Consider the following 19292-nt stretch of genomic DNA (forward strand, 5'->3'; position numbering starts at 1 on the left):
GGCAAGTACAAACTCTTCCGAAGCCCAGTTTCTGATTCAACCATTAATGAAAAGAAACAGCTAAAAAACAAGCAAGCATGATCAAATACAGAAATAATTAACTTTTCACAAATCTTAGGATACAAATGAGACAGTGGATAAAATTATGTCCAAATTGCTTTGATTTCTCAGACCTCTTCTTTTTTTTGAAAAACTGCCCATTTGTTATTTATAAATATCAACAAAACATTTATACCTACACACCCTAAAACCAACAAAATGCATCAAGGGTTTACATTTTTAACTGGAGATGCCAGAAAACAATTTTACACTTGAAAACTCAAGCCAAAAAAAATTCCACAAATCAAATATTTCCCTCATCCTCATTAGCACATTTTAAGAAATAAAATAAGCATGTGAAATTCTTAAAATTCAAACATAACTGAGATCATACATGATACAACAAAAAGGGGGAGAAAAAAACGATCAGTAGTTTTGGCCTTCACATTAAATGAGAACAAAAAGCTTTGTAAAAAAAAAACTCTTAAACATCGCATGTTTCTGAAAGTTTTTAATCTTTTCTTTTTAAATTTACCAAAACCAAAATGCTTCGTTTTTGCAGGGAGTGGGGGGGCGGGGGGAGTGTTGTGGGGGCGTTGACTGTTTTCAGTGTTAGAGATCTGCCAACCATACCAAACTATAAACGAGGAGGAAAAAAAGTTCATAAATAATTTACGTGTAAAGATAAAAGAATTTTTTAAACAATCCACCTTTTAGCAGAAGAAATTGGGGATCACTTTGAGTGTTAATGTAAAATACATTTAGTCTTTAGCAGCAGGGCTTCCAGACCTATTGGTGCCAAGAAGGTAACAAATAGTCTCTCTCTGAGGCGGGGGAAATGGGCGCTCAGCAGGAGCTTTCTTCCCTGTTGTGTTATTTATAGAGAGCTCTATTTGTTAACATGTTTCTGCTATCAGGGAGAGGGAGAGTTTAATGATTTAAAGGATTTCAAAGACAATTGTTTAATGATACAATGATTTATGTGCATTCACAAATTCCAGATATATAGCAATTTAGATTTTCAAACTGCTGTCATCAAAACAGTGATAGAAGAGCACACTGCTGAAATGTAACTGGAAAATCTGAAACAAGTGATAGTACTTGCTGTTGTGAAATAGAACTGCTGGAAAAGACCATGTTAAAAAAGAAATCAGCCATCTACCACCACCTTCATGTTAAGTAAACGAATTTTCCAGCGCCCTTTCTTAAGAGTTTCTGGATTAAAAAAAAAAGTTTTGTTTTAATGGAGACCCATGAATTAAGTCCCAAATTACTAACTTGAGATTTCTTGGAATAAATCCTAAATGTGACTAATTGGAATGATCTGGAGGATGATTCAACTAAACTGCTCTGTTTTCACCAAAAACCAGTCCTGTACCTCCCACCTCACAAAGCATGTAACAATCTTGTTTGAAGGACAAAATATTTTCACCCTAGTTATTTATAAACTATATATTCATTTTATAATGCTAGATTTATAATATTCTGATTATTGAAAAAATTTTCCAAAATGCCATGTTTAGGTTTTAATTTTAACCTATTAATATACGATTTTCACTTGAGACAAAGTAAATCATTAAAGCTTCTCAACTTTCAACCAACAAGTCTTACGATTTCTCTCTTTCCTGTTAACATTTTTTAACCCTTTTTTGGGGGCAGCATTTTAAAACACGCCTTTTCTCATTTTCTAACAGTGTTTAACCTTGTATTTATTACCTTCAATTTTTACAAAATTACATTAATTCCATCATTTTGTTTTTTAAACTCTTCTCATGCAGACAGAATGAGTCACTTCTAAAAGACAGTTGTTTTTTACAACGGAGACGAGACTCTAAAGCTTCAGTGAACATGTACTACTGTGAAAGCTTTAGTAAATATGTACTATTTGGGGAGGGAAGAACATTTTTAATAGAATGTTTCCCTTTGGGATGAAGAAATTCACTTATTTCTACTTACAAATAGGTTCAACTCAAATGATTTTATTTGAAACTTTTAAAACACCGAAGTTGAACAAAGGACGAGAAGCAGAATGAAAGGATCTTTTAAGCCTGGATGGTTACCTTCACTGCGGCCACAGGTTCTGTAGGAAATGCCAGTCACTGCTTTAGTTCCCGGACATGTCCCACTCTTTCGAAGTCCTTTAGAGAGGTCTCTCCCTTTTGGCTGAGAGAGGTTCTTCTTTTGAAGCACTCTGACGGAGTCGTATCTTTTGAATTTGTGAGTGTAGATGTACAGAGGCTCTTCCTCCTCTTTCCAGATGAGCGGGAAGCCCTGGCAGCAAAGCCCTCCCTGTTTTCTTTACCTGACATGGGGAGCGACAGACTCTGGTTCTGTCCAGACGATGCAGTTTCTTGAGAGAGGGACAAGCTTTCAAATCCTCTGCTGTCAACCGTACATATTGTTCTCCTTTTCATTCTTTGGGAAGTGCAGGACATGGAAGGAAATGGAAGTGAAATCCATACAAGCCCTTCATCTTCCAGATCTTTCCGTAGCCTTGTGCTACGTCTTACCTTTGTTTCGCTATTTGTTCTCTGGAAGGTTTGCTCTATGGAGGCGGATAAATCTTTATACAGTTCAGAATTTTCTAAACCAATTTCTAGAGAGTTGCTCACCACGTAGGGAGGTTTGGGATTTCCAGTTTTTTCCAAATATAAACTCTGGCCGTCGGAATAACATGTAGAGCGCCTTCTGTGCTTCTTTTCTCCACCACTCACACCCGTGCCACTTTGACCTTCTATAGAGCTTCTTCCCAAAGCTGCATTCAGACTTTTACTGTCTTTTACATGGTCACTTAAGATCTCCTCACTTTTTAAGTCAGATGTTAAGGGCATGGTCTGCCATTTTCCTTCAGTAGCTATTAAAAAGTCATCCTGTTTTTCATACTTTATGTTTACATTTTCTGAAATTTTAAAGATCTGAAAAAGGTTCTCCACATTCTGACTGGCAGCAGCCAATTCCTGGGGTGGCGGGACGTTACTGGATTCTGCATCGTCTGATGCCAGGGGCTCTGCGGTCACAGGAGCACAAGAAACATGACCGCTTCCACTCTCGGAGCCGGCTCTCAGTCCGTTTTCGCCTTCCGACTTAATTTCTGCTTTTGGAATAGTTTTCTGTTCATTAGTGGCTATGGCAATTTTATTTAAATCTTGCTCTAAAGTAGTGTTGATAAGCGACAAGGACCTTTTCGTGAAAGGGCTGCACAATGCGGACAGATCATATTTATTAAAGCCTTGACTCATCTGCAAATCTTCCGGGTTCTGGGGCAAAAGATTCTCTCTTTTAGAAAGCTTTGTTTCTTCAAGTTCGCCATTGGAGTTGAAATCATCTAAGGGCATGTAAATAAGTAAAAATCTCACTAAAAAGTACCAATGGAAAAAAAGGTCAACGGATCAAACAGGTGCCATATCGTATTCTGTGTTTTAGGCTTTCAAAACTCACAAGACTTACAAATGCTATGCCGTACTTGCTCCCATCTGTCATCTTGCTCTTTCTTTTTTAGCTCTTCCTCAAGCCACAGGTTAAGAAAATAGGAATTTAATACATGAGTGAATAAAGTACATAACCTCAGACCATGAAAATGAGAAGTGTATCTCAAATTGCTTCTTCTATTCTACTGTAGTTTCCACACTACAAGGTCAATTAGTATGAGGCAGCCCCATTTCCCATTTCCCATTTCCCAAAAAATGAATTACTGAAAATAGGTGCCGCCGTGCCTCGGTAACTTTTCTAGCTATGTTTCCCCTGAAATAGAGAAAAGAAAACTTGGAATTTTGGGGGATCTGAGGATTTAGCTGAAAGGGTACTTCTCAAGACGCTTAGGTCTTATGTTTTGTGTTATAAATTTTAATGTGATTTAAACTGCACTGTATTCTCAAATAGAGCTGTTTGTTTCAATATTCTAAAAATCTTCCCCTTCCACCCTAACTGGAAGATACTGCATGTGGAGGCTGTCCTGTTTTTGACACACTCTGTCACATCACACAGGTGAACAAAACATTATCAACGTTTTAAAGCTATGTAGCACAGCCTTAAATAAATACATCTTAAAATAATTTTTTTTTTTTTTTTTAAATGGGGTGCCTGGGTGGGCTCGGTTAAGTCTCCAGCTCTTGATTTCAGCCTAGGTCATGAGCTCAGGGTTGTAAGACAGAGCCCCAGGTTGGGCTCTGAGCTCAGCAGGGAGTCTGCTGGAGGTTCTCTTCCTCTACCTCTGCCCCCCCACCAGCTGCCATGTGCATACGTGCACTCGTGCATGCTCTCTCTCAAATAAATAAATCTTTAAAAAAAAAATTAGGCTATGTAACACAACCTAAACAAATTCAGGCTTTCAGCGTTCTAAACCTCAGTACTATTGGATGCCATCTCTCTTGCTATCTCAGAGAGTAAGGTTTTTAATTGGCCCAGTCAAATAAGTATAAAAAATGTTTTAAACAAAATCAGAACTGTAAGATATACAAAAAATCAGCTGAACCACAAATCTAAAAACCAGTATTTCATGATTTGATTACTTCAAGTCAGGTCACGTAAGGCAGAGATTAACATAGGGTCCATCAGTGGCAACCAACTAATATGTCAGTTGGGCTCTTTATACAACTTTAAAAACCGATGTTTAATGTATTTTTCATGAAAGTGGCATGCTAAAGAAGAAAGGTAGGGGACAGGGATGGAGAGAGGAAAAGAGGCAGAAAGAGACACGGAAAAATGGAAAAGGAGGGAGGGAAGATTTTGCTTTAAACCCTTATAAGGGATGATACCCTTTTATATATAGATCTATAGATATACATATATTTTTATATATATATAAAAACATTTCAGGTATTTTTAAAAAAGAAATTCTCTAATAAGATGCAAGATGGAAAACATATACTAACAGTCATTGCTTAAACATCTTTGGAAAAACTCCAGTCAGGAACTGGGGATATAGTGAGATGACTTAGTTTTCAGTCTTAAGGGGACTGCAATTTGCAGGGAAGGGAGATAGAGGGAACATTACAAACTTCATGGTAAATAAAGGTATAATGCGAACAAAGACTTCTCCTGGAAAGGCGGCCAGCAGAGCTAAATCTTCAAGGATAAGCAGCATTAGGCCAAGATTAAAAAGAGGTGGGCTGGCCAGCTCCCTGTCCCAAGACAAGCACATAAATGGGCTGGGGCAGGAGCAGCGTGTTTGTGGTGATGAGCTAGCTGTGTTTGTTTAAACTCTGTGCTTTCCGGAAGTTGAGAAGTAGGCAGAAGCCAATAGTCTAGGAAGGCATATGCCTATTCATCCTTGGATCTATTATAAATTCTACAGATATGTTGCAAATGGAATGCAGGTTCTACACACGTGATGACAGACAAAGATGGCTGTTTTTAAAACTATTCTATACAAAATTAACACACCAAATGTATGGAAACATACTCATTAATTTCAGCATGATTCGGTTAATTTTAAAACTCAGGCATTATAAAACAGAAGCAACTCCAATTTTTATCTAACCAAGGATGTCAGCTGACTTAATCTTTGCTTCTCAACAAAACTGTTTCAAGGTAATCAAGTTCAATTTATAAATGTTATTTCTAGTAGATGCTTTAGCAGTGTGAACTCTACTGAAACATCATAGGGCAAACTTTAAAAATATTTTTGTCCTTGATTATAAAAGATCTATCACTGACCATCACCATATTTACTCTTCATGATGGACCATAACACAATTCAGAATTCATTATAACAGAATGCTATAAAAAACATAAAATGCTTTACAAAGAAAAAGGATGGAAAGAAGTTATTTCCCCTGAAATTATACAAACTACCTTGTGTCTTAAGTTTCTCTGGGGAGAGGATCCAGAGCTCCCATCAGATTCTGAAGAGGGTTAAAGTTATGAACTACTGCTTCTTTAACTTAAAAATCTCCCAGTAATATGAGGGATGGTTACTATTTTTACAGTTTACAACTGCTTTTTTTTTTTTTTAAGATTTTATTTGTTTATTTGACAGAGATCACAGGTAGGCAGAGTGGCAGGCAGAGAGAGAAGGGGAAGCAGGCTCCCGCCGAGCAGAGAACCCACAAATGTGGGGCCCGATCCCAGGACCCTGAGATCATGACCTGAGCCGAAGGCAGAGGCTTAACCCACTGAGCCACCCAGGCACCCCACCTACAATCACTCTTTAACAGTGACGAGGAAAAAGGGAAAAGAAGGTGCAACAGCAATAAAGTGGAGGAGGGGATAAAACATCAATAGGAAAAGAGCAGAATACCTGAACATAGTCTTCTGGAGCCTGCAGTGGGAGGCATTATCTCAGAAAGCTCAGGGAGCTCCGGAATAGGACTGAGCAGTGGCTTCTTTGAAGCAAGGTCTCTTTCCCCGTATAAAGACTTCTGAACGCTCTTCTTTCCCTTTGCTTTCTTCTTCCTGAAACTTTTTAAAGCCTGTGAAATGTATTAAAATGCCGTAATGGGGAAAGAGGTTACACCATATACAATTTTGACCCTCTAATTCTTAACAACAACGACAAAAAATTCTTACTGAAAAGGACCAGTTATGCCATTTAAACTTTTAGAAATTCTGACTTAGGCGTGGAGGACTGGGTAGCTTACACAAAGTGAAATAGAATATGAAGCAGAACTCAATTTACAAATGATCTGATAAGCAATGGTCTACATTTCCACAAAATATGTGCCAAAATACGTTCTGCGTAAGTGAAAGATAGATGCTATAGATTTGACAGACTTAAGACATGAGATATTTGAAAGTAGGATACAGTTAGGATCACTCATGATTAACCTTGAATGAGCTATCTACTGGAAGCTATGGGATATTGTCTTCTGCTCAGAGGTTTGGAAGAAGAAATGACAGTTGTGTACATAAATGTTAAAGATAACACAAAGCTAGGTGAGGTGCTTCCAACAACAGATGATTTCATCAAGACTAAAACGAGTAAGTCAAAATAAGATGGGTTAATGAGCACAAACAGAAGATGACAAATGGCCTGGTAATAACTGATGGAAAACACGTGGGCTTCTATAAAAATTAATTCTGTTCTAATAATATCTGGAATGCAGTATTAAATTCAGTTTTGACTGCCATGTTAGCAACTAAGAACTAAGGTTCACTGTTAAAAGAAGAAGTTTCACCTAGAAAGGACTTCGGGGAAACTCAAACATTACATTGTTATGAACAAAAAGAAATACACTCAGTGTGTTAATACTGGAGAGAAATGGACTTTAGGTCAACATAAAGAATATGTTTTTAGCAGATAAGGCTGCCAAAAAATGGAATCCATTCAAACATTTATTGAGAGATCACTATGTATAGGTATTAAATGGTAAGGTGGAAAAAACCAAACTGAATGTGATTTTTAGGGGGCTCCCAGTCTTAACAGAAACATATATAAACTATATATATACATATATATAAATATATAAACCATGACAGACGATATGGACTGAGATGGGTACCTGGCCTACAGGGGGCTCCATAAAGCAAGCAAGGCCCTCGTATGCAAATGGTATGAGCCTGAAAACAATGAAGGTTCACTGCACAGTGATTCAGGGAGTGACAACATTTGATTTCACATTTAAGAAAGATGATTTGGGTGAAAGCATAGAAACTAATGATGTGAAAGAGTGGCTGATGTATTCAAGAGTACAAAAATGGCACAGAACTGTATGTTCCTTGAGATATCTATAGATATCCTGTAAAAACAAAACAAAATAAAACATTCCATGGAAAAATAATTTTAGAACTGTACAAGATAAATGTTCCTCTTGGTGATTTATAATATACATTTAACATTACATTCTCTGAGAAGTCCTCAGTATAAATAATCTCCATACACATTAGGAATATGCTGGGTTAACTATTTTTCCATGAAATATATATATATATATATTTTTTATGGAACATCTGTTGACATTCCATGAAACAGTTGGGGAAACAACAGCTTGGTCAATGGATGTGGAAACCAAGAGAAAAATCTTAACTTGGGCTCCCACAGATGAGATTCCATCTCTGGTGACAGATGGCCAACTCTGCCACCTAAATGCCTTCCCGTCTTAGGCAAGTCACCTCACCTCTCTGTACCTCCACCTCCTCCCTGCAAAATGGGAACCACACCAGCACACATCACAGATCCCTGAGGCGAGTATGAAGTTAGTTAACATAAGTGAAATGGTTAAAATTAGGTTTGGGCCGTACACAGAAGATCTGGGTCAGCTCTTCTCGTTCTCTCACATTCCTTCCTAGCACTATGAGAACAGATACAGGGAAATTTTTTTAAATATTTTTTAATACCAAATTATGATCAGTCTTACTGTGTGACACAGGCACTGCACATCAATATGTTACAGTCACTGTTGTCAGGTTATAACTTCTAGAATAGCCTCTGATTCATAGGTACAGAAAATACCCTTTTAGTAGGATTTTGGACATCTTTGTTTATATGAAACATCTCTAGAACCTGCAACAGTGCTGGCACATAATGACTTCTCAACAAACCAGAACAAATGAATAAATGTGAAAGGAGAGATCTAGCTAAACTTCATAAAATTTGCTACCCACGATGAAAAGCTAATAATGCTTTCTCATTGTTATGGACCAGCAGAAGTACACCACCCAAAGACAAGAGGAAAGAGTAAAGCACTCATACTCTCACGAACATACATCTAGTATTGCTTGTCCATCAGGAGGTTTTATCTGCATGAGCTAGAACCTTATCAAAATTTAAGTCTGCTCCAATACAAAAAAGCCTTGCTGATACTGTAACAAAGCCAGCTGCACATGACTGGGATCCTAGGGAAGCCACAGATCTACAAATGTAAGGCTGGTTTATGACTTAAAGCAGATGGACAACTGAAGGTATTATCCCCAAAGTGATTCCATTTATTCCAGAATCACCAGTATTTCTTCTCAGTGAAGGAGATCATGAAACAGACATAAATCCTTATCTTTTATTTGCATAAATAATACTTAAGTTGCTTCCAGTGAGTTGCTTCAAAATTATTTAAAAATAATTCATGTACATGGCAACAAATCAAATTGTACAGGAAAACTTATGATGAAAAGCACGTACTTCCTTACTCGTCCTGTTTACTTCTTGGTTCCATTTTTAGTTCTTATAGCTAGTTACAGCTCTCTAAAGAGGCTCATAGTGTTGTATTTTTAGCTTTCTATGAAAAATTTAAGCACACAGCAGGTAGAATAGTATATTGAACCCCAGGTACCCATCCTCTAGCTTCAACAATTACTAACCTATAGAAATCAGGATTCATTTATAATCCCCTTCCCTCGGATTATTTTAAAGCAAATCCCAGGCATTACCCCATTTCGTGTGAAAATCCCTACAGCATCCCTAGGAGATAAAGCTTTTTTTAATTCCATAATAAAATGAAAACTTTTATTACTTGGCATTGTATTTTATTATTGATGTTTCCCTTTTACAATGTCATTTCCCCCCAGCTTTATTGAGATATAATTGACAGATAAAATTTAAGGTATACAATGTAATGACTTGAGTGAGAAAAGCCAGTCCCAAGAAGTTACATAGAGTGTGATTACATTTATATAACATTTCAGAAATGACAAAATGAAAGAAATGGAGAACACATTAGTTTAAGGTGGGGACAGGCATGGGAAGTAAGCAGGTTACGAGGGCAAGAGGAGATCCGTTTATTTTGACTGTTGGTATTTTTCTATGTGATATTGTCTAAATTTTTACAGGCTATCACTGGGGGAAACTGGATAGAGGGTACTTGGGAAATCTCCGTAATTCTTGTTACAATAGCCATGTATCTAAAATGATCTCAAAATAAACATCCCAGACACAGAGAACAAAAACAGCAATTCTCCCTATTATTTCCTCAGAGATCTAATTTCTCCAATTGGCCCATCAATGTTTTTTACAACTGTTCAAAATCAGGATCCCAATAAGGTCCTCACACATTCCATTCGGTTGGCAGATCTTATAATCTATAGTTCTTTCTTCCCTCACCATTTGATGAGTAAACTGAGGAACTTGTCTTGGAGAATTAGCCAAGTTCTGGATTTGGTTGACTGCAATCAAGGTGTCTTTATTTTCCTCTCTCCCCTACACTTCCTAAAACTGGTCATTAGATGTAGGCTTGATTAGATTCAGCTTTGATTTTTTTTTTGAAAAGATGATTTCATGGATGCCTGTAGACTTCTTCATTGCATTAGAAGGACCATGTTCTCTCCCCTGTGACACTGTGATTGACCGGGGGGCTCAGATGTCCACTGCAATCCATCCATTCTGACTCCCCCATCAGCCTACTACTTCATGACCAAAAACTTTCATGAAAGTTTTTTTTAATTTATTTATTAGTAGAAATTCTCCTATAAGTAACTCCCTCATCAACTATTTGCTTCCCAGAAATAAAACTTCTGTATTTTCCAGTTTTCACAAAAACGAGCTGGTGTCCTAGATAGCTCCTAAGGTGACCTTTAAGATTTTTAAACTATTATAAACCGAAGTATTTTTTTTCACATTTGAAGTCTGTTTCAACCCACTGCAACTGTTTTTCTTTTTTTTTTTTTCTTAAAGATTTTATTTATTTATTAGAGAGACAGTGAGAGAGGGAACACAAGCATGGGGAAGGGCAGAGTGAGATGGAGAAGTGGGCTTCCCACTGAGCAGGGAGCTCCACGCAGGGCGTGATCCTGGGAACCTGAGGTCATTACCCGAGCCAAAGGCAGACACTTAACCGACCAAACCACCCAGATGCCCAGCCATTGTTATTTCTGATAGACACACTGTCCTATCTTTGGTGAGTGGGGCCCTTCGAAATGGTTTGAGGAACTTCCCTGTGGCCCCAGTGGTATCTTTCTTTCTTTTTTTTTTTAATATTTTATTTATTTGACAGAGAGAGATCACAAGTAGGCGGAGAGGCAGGCAGAGAGAGAGGAGGAAGCAGGCTCCCTGCCGCGCAAAGAGCCCAATGCGGGGCTCCATCCCAGGACCCTGAGACCATGACCTGAGCCGAAGGCAGAGGCTTTAACCCACTGAGCCACCCAGGAGCCCCCCCAGTGGTTTCTTAAAGCTTCCCTCACTGCACACTGGTACAGACCCAGGCTCGTTTCCTACATGCGCTGTTCATAAATCCGAAAACAGCCATTTCACTCCGGAATCTTGATCACTTTTAGTTGAAAATGGTATTCAGAAATGGCAACCTAGGTACCAGGGTTGCTCACTGCTTCTAAACCTTGACAGAGCTAGGAGGTCTTTTTTAAAGGAAAAAAAATCATGAGTTCATACTGATGTTTCTAATTCAAATTTAGCCTAACAAGATTCTGATTTTGAATTTTTATTTTTTTGTCTAATGATAAAGTCTGGATTCCTGACAGTAAAAAAAAAACCACAAAAACCTTTATTTTCTTTATTCTAGATTGCGCTCCTCTCTCAAAGGACTCTTCATACTGTTTCTCTTTGGCTTTTTCTCCCACTTTTATGAAAAAATGTATGTGTGTGTATGAATATATACACATATTCACACATGTTTAATGTACCCTATTTTCTTAGGTAAAATGTAGTATATTCGTTTGTCATATTGGTTGTCATAACAAAACACCACAGACTAGGTGGCTTACACAGTCTTAATCTCTTGTCTCACAGTTTGGGGGGCTGGAAGTCCAAGACCAAGGCACGGGGGGGTTGGTCTCCTCTGAGGCCTCCCTCTTTGGTGTTTAGATGGCTGCCTTCCTGCCGCCTCTTTATGTGGTCTTCTCCCTGGGTGTGTGCTCACTTAGGGTCTCCTTTTGTGTCCAAACTTCCTTTTAAAAGGACACAATTAAGACTGAATTAGAGACCATCCCAATGGCCTCATGTTAAATCAGTCACCTCATCAAAGGCCCTATCTCTAAATCGAGTCACATTCTGAGGTACTGGAGGTTAGGGTTTCAACAGAGAAGTATTTTGGTGACAGGGTGGGGGAGGGATCACAATTCAGTACCAAGAAGCCTACTATATATGTTATTTTACACCTACTTTTTTTTTTACTTAACAGTAAATACATCCTGGCATCATTCCACCATTGGATATTCTCTTCACTCTACTTTATAGCTGCAAAATACTTTGTCAATACACCTAGTTTATCCAACCAGTCTCATACTGACGGACATTTTGGCTTTTTGGTTTTTGCATTACAAACGGTACTACAAAAAATAACTTTGTTCATATGCCTTTTTGTACTTTTGTCATTGGATATGAGACAGATTCCCAGACATGAGATTGCTGGGTCAAAAGGTAAATTTGTTTCATCAACTTTTAAAATAGATCTTGAACCCCTAATCCGTAAGACAGTTGTAAGGACAGTTGTAGTACTTGCTATGGCCAGGCATTATTCTAAGCGTTTCACAAGTACTAACTCATTTAATGCATGCAACAAGCTTATACATTAAGTATATTACCTTTATTTTAAAACCAATAGAGAAATCAAGAATCTTGCCTGCCATTCCACTGGTAGGAGTTGGTCAAGCCAGAATTTAGAACCCAGGCTGTCTGGCTTTGGAACATGCACATTACCCCTTACACTGAATGCTAACACCCTCACTGACATCTTCTCTACCCACTTCTCCCCTTCCAATTCAGCTAATTCAGATCTTCTTGCACAACAATCAGGTTCTTAAAAAGCTTTGCCCTTAGTTGAAAACAGCATTTACCTTAGGACTGCCAAGGACAATCTTGGCTTCCTTTCCTCTGGCGCCCCCTGTAGATGACTCTTGGCACTAGAAAACATACTTTTCATTACACTCCTTTATTGCTTGAAATCTCACTAACTATTGCTTCATGTTTACTCCAGAACTTTTATACACGGACTTTTATTTGAAATGGTATAAGCATATAATTACCTTTCTTTTTCTTCTTATATGACATGCCTTCCACTTTCTCAATCATGGGTCTTTTCGTTTTTCTCTCCAGAGACCTTCTCCCTGGAGCACCCTTTCCTTCTGCTCAAATTGGGACAGGTTGCTCTTCTGGGCTGGCTGAACAACCACGTTTGGAGATTTCCCTTGCATCCTCTCCTGTATTATTAGATCCACTGTGTCCTGAATCCTTAAGCTTACTTCCTCAGTTTGCTAGAGTATATCCTTTAGTAATGCCCAAAGAAAAACTTTCAGAGTCCTTGAAGTGTCTAAATGTCTTTATTTTTTTCTTTTACACCTAACTGAATTTGACTGGGTACAGAGTATTGGGCTGACATCAAGTTTTGTTCAAAACTTTAAAGGTCCTATTCAATTACCTTTCACCATTCAGACCACTGGTAAACTTGATACTCTCAGATTCTTGTTTCCCGGGAGGAAAAGTCCACTTTTCTTGTTATCCTTATTGTTCAATTTCATAATGACAGGCTGAAGTCCTGGCCTTTTTTTTTTTTTTTAAATTGTACTAGGCATTCAGTAGACCCTTATAACCTGAAGACTCTTTTCTTCCACTATTGGAAACCCCTTCTTTTGACAATTTCTCTCATTCTATCTTCTTGTTCTCAGATACCTACATAGTCTCCTAGATTCAGTTTTCACATCTCTTACTACTAGACTGTTTCTCTTTTGCTCTACCTTCTGGGATACTCCTTTATTCTCTAGTCCAATGACTAAATTTTATGTATTTATGAATATTTCTCCCTCTGCTCCTTTTTTATAGCATCATCTTCTTAGTTTTATGCAGATAATATTTTCTTAAATCCGAGTATGTCAGTCTTTTTAAAATAAAGTTTCCTTCCATTCCCAGAATAATCTTTCTTTATGGGGTCAGTTTTTCAACTTTTTATTTTTTTTTAAGATTTTTTATTTATTTATTTGACACACAGAGAGAGATCACAAGTAGGCAGAGAGGCAGGCAGAGAGAGGAGGAAGCAGGCTCCCTGCTGAGCAAAGAGCCGGATGCGGGGCTCAATCCCAGGACCCTGGGATCATGACCTGAGCCGAAGGCAGAAGCTTTAACCCACTGAGCCACCCAGGCGCCCCAGTTTTTCAACTTTTAAATATAGATCTCTCATCTCTGGTTTCTACTGAGTTGTCTGATTTTACATAAGAAAAGACTGGATAAATTGGTCTGTTTTCCAGCAACTCTGTTTCCTGCAGGGAAATCCTAATGGCAGCTCTGTGCAGGGTCAGGCAGGGCAGAATGGGGAGTCTCAACCATAGGCATTGCTTGAGGGCAAGAGCAAGCTGTCAAGACTATGGGACTTTCCAAATGCCAGAATGAGGGCTTTCACCTACATGACATCATCTGTTCTGAGATGGGAGAACCTGACGGGACAGGGGGTGGGGTGCCAACTGGTGCAAACTGTCTCATATACAAAACTTCAGTCTTTCTGTTTTCCATTACCACTTCCCATTCTCACCTTCTACTGGAACTGCCAATACTGGGCACAGAGTCTCCTGGGATCGTGCTATGTGCTGGCTGGTTCCCAATGCCTCTCTGACTCCTCCGAGCACATTCTGGGCTATAAATCTACATCTTTCATCTGTCAATGTGCCCTCATCTGCTTTGTCTTCCAGAGATTCACTGAAGGCTGTCCTCTGTTGCTTAACATCCTTCCTCCCTTCCTTCCTCTTCCCATTGCTATTCTGAGTCTAGTCTTTTTATTATATCAATTATTTTAATTCCAATGTGTCTGGGAGGGGTTGGAACAAACCTTAATGCTCAATCCTCCTTGAACTTTCTGGCTATCGAATTTTTTTTTTGAAAGATTTTATTTATTTATTTAACAGAGAGAGATCACAAGTAGACAGAGAGGCAGGCAGAGAGAGAGAGGGAAGCAGGCTCCCTGCTGAGCAGAAAGCCTGATGCGGGACTCAATCCCAGGACCCTGAGATCATGACCTGAGCGGAAGGCAGCGGCTTAACCCACTGAGCCACCCAGGCGCCCTCTGGCTATCGATTTTATGTCAAAAAGTACATGTACATTCTTTGTAGCAGTTTTTTTTTTAGTCTGAAGAAAACCAACTTCTAATGTACTAATAAAGATGTATGCATATTTTTGAATTTATGTGTTTTTTTCAACAAGGGGATCTTTCAAAGGAGTGTGATCTAAAAGAGGGATTGAACCAGGAAAACTTCCAGTTTTTTCAGTTTTGCTGACCTGCAGATGTTTGGGCCATGTTTAAGTCAGTTTTTGTTTCACGGAACACAATGGAAGTTTACTAACTGTTTTGGGGGGGTGCTGGGGTAAGATTGACGAGCTTAGTTTTGGAAAAGTTGGTATCTGAGGGGCTTGTAGGATGGTTTAAGAAGAGAAGTCTAGTAGACCATTACTCATGTTGATAGATCAGACAGATTTGGGATGCATCAACCATGCTGCCAATGACATCACCCAGAAAATATACAATTTAGAACGGCAAAGAGGAGCTCCAGGTAATACAAACTAAGGGTGGATGGAAGGAAATAAACCTGTAACAAAGACTGTAAAGGGATGTTCTTTTATGTCAAATGCTGCTGAGGTGGCAAGTAACTAAGCATGAGACCTCAAATCAAAGGCTGCTCTCGATTGTCACTAAGTTCCTCAACACCTTAGGAAAATAATTCCAATGAAGAAGGTGGAAAGTGAGAGCAGACTTCACACAGTATCTGCAGCTATGACTGCCATAGGATCACCAATGTGAGTCTCTCCAGGACCAACGTTAGATGGCAGGAGGGCGGTGGGGGACCAATCCAGACGAGAAGTGGAAGGAAAGGGATGGAGAACGGACGTTACTGACAAGAGTTGGTAAAGCAGCTCAGGCAGTTTGAACAAGGCAACGTAGGAAATAACGGGATATCTGAATGCCGGAGGGTACACAGAGGAGCCAGAAGATCGTTCGTACCAGAAGAGGTATGTAAGGGAGTGAGAACACTGGCAGGAGAGGCCGCTGGGATCAGCAAATGGGACAAAGTAGTGTGTACTATTAAAAGCAGGAAGGTCTTAGGTACCAACAAGCTGTGGGAAAAGGCAGAGGAAGGCCTGGATCGCTGAGGTGGCCGAGGTCCGGTGACTAAGTTAAGGTGCTAGATCAGCCATCCATAAAGAGATCGTGAAGTTCCCGAGCCAGCACAGGCCTTGAAGTGTTGAGTTAGATGAAGAGCCAATTTCTAAATTCTCCCTTAAATACAGGAAGAGATCCAGCCCTGGCAGAAGTGAAAGCATACAAGGGCAGATGGCACACTCATCTTTGTCTAAGAAATTAGAGGATTCCTTTCATAGGGTGAGATTAGATGAGATTCAAAGGTAAGAATCAATTTAACACTTGAGTGCTGAGTTTTACTGTGTTGAATGTATATAATACAATGAAGAAATACAAAAATGGTCCTCGGGTAATTATAGCTGATTATATATATTATAAAGAATATGTATATATATATATATATATGTATATATATATATATGTATACATATATATATATATATAAATACACACACACACACACACACACACACACACACACACATAAAAAATTGCCTCTGGCCCTTTCTATTCTATGATGATTTTAATACTCTTGATTTGATGTTAACTAGAAAAATTTTGTTTCCGTGCATTCCTAATCATACAACAAAGATATGTACCAATTAATTCTTCTCTTACTGTATCTTTAAACACACACTTACCTGATTCTTTTTAGGAAGTACTCTTCCTGTGGACTTCCTTTCCTGAGATTTCCTCCTATTAATTTTCTTTTCTTTACAAGGCTGAGCTTCTGTATTAAGTAAGTTACAAACATTCTCTTCTGCAAAAGTGATCAATTGCTATAAAGAAAATTTAAAGGAGGGATATCACAAAACACAAGCAAGTGCATTTTAAGATATGTTTCTCACATTTATTTTCCTTCCCACACTGTTTCTACATTTTCTATCCCACTTCCTTTTAATTCACAAGTTCCACTGCAAGTATTTTAAACATCTTAAACCCGAATGGGAGAAAAGAGTAATTACCAATTTCTGATCTTATCAAACGTATACCCAGAAGCATATGGACTCTGTCCATTATTTTAAAAAAGAAAAAAAAAGTGTAAAATTAGTTATTTCTTCATCAAATATTTACTAAGCATCTACAATTTAGCAGCTAAGTGCTGTGGAGTTATGGGGGATGGTGGGGTGGGAACATGTACTTAGCTCATCTAAATGTGAATTCTGGGTTTATCACCCAACAACTTCAGCTAAAAGGCCCATCATGGTATACTATATATTTATAAATTTAGACAAAATTCCAATTTTATCTAATTTAATGAAATAGGAAAAGACATGCATTCAGTGGGAGTTACGCTCCTACGGAATAGTTAAAACCCAGTGTTAAAAAAACGAAAAAAAAAAAAAAAAAGAAATATTTTATGAAAAGTTATAATTATGTCATCTTCTGGGTCTGTTAATTACCCACTACTCTTCTCCACTGTGAACCTCAATAAAATTCATAAAACCACACAGACCCCAAACAAATGTACCAAACAGATTACCTTCCACATTAACACAAACTTTGAAAGCACTGTATTACTGTATTGTAATATTACTGTATTTTTCTTCTAACAGAATTAAAATGAAATCAGAAAAAAGAACATTACCATGGGTTATATGTTATGTAGGTAAGGTATGAGCTCCCAATGATATTAATCAAATCAAGATTTTACCCATAATCACGTGATTATAAAAACAAAAAAAATGTATAGCAAGATTTACAAACAAATACATTGTGCCAAATACAAATACTTACACTACTTCTGTTAGAGGCCCGTGTTATTCTACCAACTTTATGGGAGGCTATTTCCTCATGGTTTTTTCCAGAGCTGAAGGGATCAGTGCCTGATGAAGAAGATAAGCAAAATAAGGGTAGCTAACAAAAAGTTGTAAGAGTCATCATTTTTCAGTTATACTGGACATTGTTTTGGATATGCACACTTTGCTTTTAGCATAATATAATATCTAAACATAAATAAGTAATTACCAAAAATAAATTTTGAGATCCAAAACGTGTTTTAAGATTTAGAGTTTACTGAATACCCAGAAACTTCTACCACTTTCCATGGAGAATGCATACCATTTAACCTAAGATAACACATGAATCAGATTATAATAAATGCCACATTTTCACTCATGTCCATTTATTCCAAGCCACATTTTATCCAATGAAATTACATAAAGGGCATTAAGATGATCATGAAAATAATTTTTTTAACTTACAAAATTCAGGTAACTATTTCATTTGATCACTTTTAATGTTGTATATGAAAAGCAGTATAATGTGTAAAAGAGCATGGGCTTTGGAACAGACTATGCTTCCAGGTTTAGCTCTAATTTCACACTCCAGGTCTTAAGATTCTGTACCAGTGAATCTGGTTTGTGTCTTCCAGCCAATGAGAAGCCACTAAAGGATTTCTTTCAGGGGAAAGACATGAATAACGCTTCCCATGACTTTGTCACCCAAGTCCTGTCTTGCCTTGTCACGATCATAAAGAAGCCAGGGACTTGAAAAGTTCAAGTGCCCAACAGGCCAACTTAATGTTGGTAAACAATTCTGGACCCTGGAAAATGATCCTTGTGATCCACATCATTCAGTTGTGTCAATTGTCACAAGGAGATTACTAGTGACAAGAGTTGAGAGGAGAACTCCATTGCCTGCAGGGACTTGAAAAACAGGGCCCACCATCTACGGAAGTTAACTGTGGGTGATTACAAGGTATGAGGCCTGGATGGGCAAGAGACTACTTTTTTTTTTTTTTTAGATTTATTTATTAATTTTAGAGAGAAAGCACACAAGCAGGGAAGGGATAGGAGAGGGAGAGATTTCAAGCAGGTTCCAACTCCCTGTTGATCCTAAGGCCCTGCACGGGGTTCAATCTCAACCACCTTGAGATCATGACCTGAGCTGAAAAAAAAGCTGACTGAGCCACCCAGGTGCCCCAAGAGACTTCTTGTAAGCTTTCTATACTATATGGTTTTTTAAACCAAGGATGCACTGTTACAATAAAATTTTTTAAAAAGGAAGTTAAGTTTTAGTTTCATAATGAAAATGACACTTGTCTTTATTTTAAGATAAATAAAAGTTACTACCTGAAAGAGTCTCAGAGATTGAAGACTTATTAACAGGACTCAGAACTGCCAATGATACCTGAAGAGGTTCTATGTTTTCCTAAACAAAGAAAAACAAGAGTAGAAATTTGACATCCTTAAATTCAGTGGACATGTAATGTGCCCAAAAGAAAAAATTTTTTTTCTTTTGGGCATTTTTGTAGATGGAACTGGGGTAAGCATACAGATGGGAAATCAAAGATTAAGAAAAAAATAAAAGATT

General features: G+C 38.1%; 1 protein-coding gene across 5 annotated transcripts in view; it reads right to left on the bottom strand.

Annotated features, from left to right (window-relative positions):
• Positions 1–1303: 1303 nt before the first annotated feature.
• CDCA2 (cell division cycle associated 2) overlaps positions 1304–19292 on the bottom strand; it is a 44460-nt gene continuing 26471 nt past the window's right edge. For 2 of the 5 annotated variants that reach the window (XM_032855784.1, XM_032855783.1), the window contains exons 11-15: positions 19052–19130; positions 17715–17803; positions 16619–16756; positions 6278–6449; positions 1304–3364 (exon numbers count right to left, since the gene is read on the bottom strand). In XM_032855784.1, coding sequence (XP_032711675.1) covers positions 2136–3364; positions 6278–6449; positions 16619–16756; positions 17715–17803; positions 19052–19130 — 1707 coding nt within the window. In that variant the 3' untranslated portion in view covers positions 1304–2135. Of the gene's footprint in view, positions 3365–6254; positions 6450–16618; positions 16757–17714; positions 17804–19051; positions 19131–19292 lie in introns of those variants that run through there. The other 3 variants (XM_032855785.1, XM_032855786.1, XM_032855787.1) reach the window with 2 other exon arrangements.

The sequence above is a fragment of the Lontra canadensis genome, unplaced genomic scaffold (genome assembly GCF_010015895.1).
Source record: "Lontra canadensis isolate GAN:19392208 unplaced genomic scaffold, GSC_riverotter_1.0 scaffold10, whole genome shotgun sequence".
Classification (NCBI taxonomy): Eukaryota; Metazoa; Chordata; class Mammalia; order Carnivora; family Mustelidae; genus Lontra; species Lontra canadensis.